Raw genomic sequence first — 4,317 nt, 5'->3', positions numbered from 1 at the left:
TATATATATATATTCCTATGATTCAAGCACTGATATATTACATAAACACAAAAATTAAATTTTAGATTTGCAAATATAAAGGGAGACCATCCACATTCATACCACAAATTTTAAATCTGTTTATACATTAAACTCTTTAATTTTTTAAATATTTACTTATTTGACAATATATATAAATATAATGTGGCCTTCAGAATGCTGAAGAGGAGGGTTTGGTGTTGCCAGTCAAGAGATCCTTGGCCTGGTTGATTTTTGAAGCAAGGTAATGGCTTCCACCAGCATCTGGGTGATTAGCAACCATCACCTTCCTATGAGCTTCCCTAATCTTCTCAATTGCAGCATGTTCCCTGCAACAACAACATTCATTCACAGTAAATAGCTAATTAAGATTCTTTTCTATTTAATGATATTACCAAAAATGCAAACTTAATGACATTAATCATCAATTCCATGCTATCGTAAAATTTGCATCAAAATTCTGATACGCTTCCAAACCAAAATCAAAAAGGAAAGAACGACAGATAGATAGGTGGAAAAAACTCTAAAGATAGCTGCTCTTACGAAAAACTAATGAAAATAAGCAATATACAATGATAGTCTACTTTTCGAGAGGTAGATCGTCTTTCCCACAACCCTAGACGTGACCTTTTTAATTTCTCCTCCTTGAGTATGTGATTAAGACCCTCATGGACCTGCTCCCTACTTTCTTCTACCGCATCAACTTGCCGCCCCGCCCCACCCCTTCTCACGGAAACGATCAGCCCGTCTGCTGTTGTGGTGGGCCGGTTGGATGACCCTCAACCGATCCCTCCTAGACCGGTTCACAAACTGGCGTGACAAATTCATGTCAACTCATCGAGCATTCTTATCAAAGCTCATCCCATCACCATGAATCTCATCATTTTTATCGTATATCTTATGAAATATTTGTATCATCAACAACGCCTACATACATAGCACACAATTCTGTAACAGCAAAACAATCATATTTACATTGCATATAACTCAAATTTTTTACATCACATCACAAATAGCACCATCATTATCTTTTTAAAAGTGAAATGTATACAACACCAAGATTTTATAAGTGTAAATATCAAACTTGGGTCTTATATACCTAAATACATTAGAATTGATGACACCAAACTATATGGCAACAAATCATCAATTCCATCTCATCTAAAACCTTCGTTTCTTAAATTGTGCATCAAGATTCGTGCCAATTCATCTATCATTCTTAATAAGGCTCGTCACGTTCCCCATGAATCTCCATCATTTTAATCATATATCCAATGAAATATTCTAATCATCAACAACACCTAACATACATAACACACAATACTGTAAGACCAAAACATTCATATTTTCATGCATATCACTCAAATCTCTAACATGACATTGAAAATAGCATAATGGTTATCTTTTTAAAAGTGAACTTTTTACGACATCAAGATGTTATTGGTGTAAATATCAAACTTTGGGTTTTAGATATGTAAATACATAAGAATTGATGCCGCCAAAACTTATGATATCAAATCATCAATTCCACCTCGTTTCGTAAAATTTGCATCAAGATTCATGTCAATTCGCAGATCATTGTTAACAAAGCTCATCCCATCGTACCATTAATCTAGTCATTTATATCGTATATCGTATGAAATATTTGAATCATCAACAACACCTAACTTACATAGCATGTGATCCTGTAACACTAAAGCATTCATATTTACATGCGTATCGCTCAAATCTTTAACATCACTTTGAGTATACCACCATCATTATTTTTTTAAAAGTTAAATGTTTATGATACCAAGATGTCATTAAGTGCAAAGATCAAACTTTGGGTGTTAGATTAAGCAAATACAAAAGAATTGTTTTGGTATGTATGTAAATTTGCCAAAATACTATAAATACCTTACACCAAGAATCAATGCAGCTTCTCTCCTGGTCATTTCAGGCTGAAATCCTCCGGGATAGAATCTTCTTGCTCGAGGTACAATAGGGCGGGCTTTGAAAGCTCGCCATGCTTGAATCAAACTTCTAGTTCCCACTGCTGCTGCTGCAACTGCAATGCCTGCAACTAACGGCGTCGCCGCCTGTTGTGATGCAAATAAGAATTCTTCTTAGAAATTTCATTTAAATTTTTGTGCTTAAATGAAATGGTGTGCAGTAATATGTTCATCGAATCTAGAAGAGCGCAACAAAACTAATTCATATTCCTGGCACGCCATTACTGACATGCCTTTTGCATCTCAACCTCCAAACACAGAGCTGATTATCTAGGTCTAATCTTCATTCAAAACAACAAGGGAGAAAAGTGTTAAAATGGTCTCCGAACTCTCTATAGGAGGACAATTTAGTCTCAAATTTTACAAAAATGTCAATTTAATCGCCAAACATTTTAATGAAGGCTAAAATAGTCCCCAGCATATTAAAACAAAGTCTAGGGACTAATTTGACGTTTTTATAGACTCTGAAGCTAAAATCACATCATGTCTATAGTCAAAGAAATGTTTTGGAACTTTACTCAAACAACAATGAAGAAGAATGAAGAGCAAAAGTTGACAGCAATTTACCATTGGAAGGAAACAGCAGGTTTATAGAACCACCAGCCACAACTATTGCTTCTCTATAGCAACTGCACAGGAAAGAATCCAAAAAAAAAAAAAGAAACTTTTACAATCAATACTCAGAGTTGAATTGTTACACATAAAGCAAGAACTATTCTATATATACAATAACTATATTTTAATTTTACTTCACTAACTCAAGTTTTCATAAGAAAAATAATACATTCATAAAAATTAAAGTGCATTAAGAAAGAAATTTCAAGAGTAGATATCTGGCCTCTAGCATCATAATTGGCTTAGGCGCCGGTAATCGGTTCGGATATATTTTTTATTTCTTTTTTTCAAAATTCACCCTGGTTAGTGAAAAATGCAATCTTTCTTATGATTTTTTATTTTTGCTTAAAAAAAAACAAGATCATGATCCTAATAACTAGACTAAAGATCTCTTACATTCTCAATCTTAGGCAGGAAAACTGAAAAAATAAAAATGAACAGACATCTAGTGTTAAGAATTATAATAGAAAATAATTTATTCCTATAAGAAGTTATGAGGAATAAATTATTTTCTTAATATAAGTGGATATTTTCTTTCCTATTTTATATTTATTTCCTTGGATTAGAATTATTTGTTTCCCTATTTTATGTTATTTCTTATATCTTCTAATAATTAATATGAATTAATTATTGGAAATATCAGATGATATATCTTTCCTTTCATATTGTTTTTTTTTTATTTTTTTTCCTATTACAGAATTCTTATAAGGGTTATTTATTCTCCCGTTCATATCAATGAAACAATACGAAGTATTTCACTTTATTTCGCATTATTCAAAATTTCAACATGGTATCAGAGCAAGATTTCGTACTCTAGCCACCGACCTTCCTTTGAGAATTGTCGGACTCCCTTCTTGCCATCCTCTATGCGGGAAGGGAGGGGCACTCATCTTGGTGTTTAAAACAACTATTGTTTCTCATTCTCTGCCAAGCGAACACTTCCTCATCCCCCCAACAACACGAAGGTCGCGTCCCCATTATGCTTAATTCCCACTAACTTGCAACCCAGTGAGAAAAACTGGAAGGGATCGAGCACAGATCTCACACGTGTGCGGGGATGCATCCTTATCGCTAGGACGTGGTTGGGGTCGCTCGTTGAGGAAGCGCACTCTAGCGCTGTTGATTACATACGTCTGAACTCCCCCGATCTCAAGAACCTTTCGGATTTCCGCCACACAAACCACATCGTGGTAAGACAACCGTCGTATCTAAATAACGTGATGCCCAACATGTCGCTCAGAGCAACAATAAAGGCATAATGCACTAGAGTCGGCGTCCACACAGTCGAGACAGAACATGTTGCGTTCATTGCGTGCGACGTCTGCATGAGCCAAATAAATCGAGAAGAGGGTCGTGAGCAAGGGCTCCACCAGCGATGCCGCCACCCGCCTCATCGTCATCTCGCCGGAGATATCGTTACTGTCGATCGGACAATGCCAGCAAAATTCAGCCGGTCATTTCTCCTGCAATATTTTTTTCTTCCCTACTAAAACGTCAGGGGGAGCTGTGTTCTAGCCGGTCATTTCTCCTGCAGTATTTTTTTCTTCCCTGACCCAAGCGTCAGAGGGAGCTATGTTTCCAGCCGCCCTTTCTTCTGTTGATTTCTCTGTCAGCGGAATTATTGGGTGTGGTTTACATGTTTTTTTTTTTTTGCAGCTAACGACAACCACGGCCAACTAAAAGTCAGTTTTCC

The 4,317-nt window shown here is 36.0% G+C and overlaps 1 protein-coding gene across 1 annotated transcript in view; it reads right to left on the bottom strand.

Moving 5' to 3' along the window:
• Positions 1-40: 40 nt before the first annotated feature.
• Positions 41-4,317, bottom strand: part of LOC110032511 (mitochondrial import inner membrane translocase subunit TIM14-3-like) — a 6,852-nt gene continuing 2,575 nt past the window's right edge. The window contains exons 2-4 of the mRNA XM_020736171.1: positions 2,577-2,638; positions 1,915-2,096; positions 41-347 (exon numbers count right to left, since the gene is read on the bottom strand). Of these exons, the coding sequence (XP_020591830.1) occupies positions 191-347; positions 1,915-2,096; positions 2,577-2,579 (342 nt within the window). The 5' untranslated portion in view covers positions 2,580-2,638 and the 3' untranslated portion in view covers positions 41-190. The remainder of the gene's footprint in view (positions 348-1,914; positions 2,097-2,576; positions 2,639-4,317) is intronic.

Source organism: Phalaenopsis equestris, unplaced genomic scaffold (genome assembly GCF_001263595.1).
Source record: "Phalaenopsis equestris unplaced genomic scaffold, ASM126359v1 Scaffold000002, whole genome shotgun sequence".
NCBI classification, from domain to species: Eukaryota; Viridiplantae; Streptophyta; class Magnoliopsida; order Asparagales; family Orchidaceae; genus Phalaenopsis; species Phalaenopsis equestris.
This window is presented reverse-complemented; position numbering and strand designations above follow the sequence as displayed.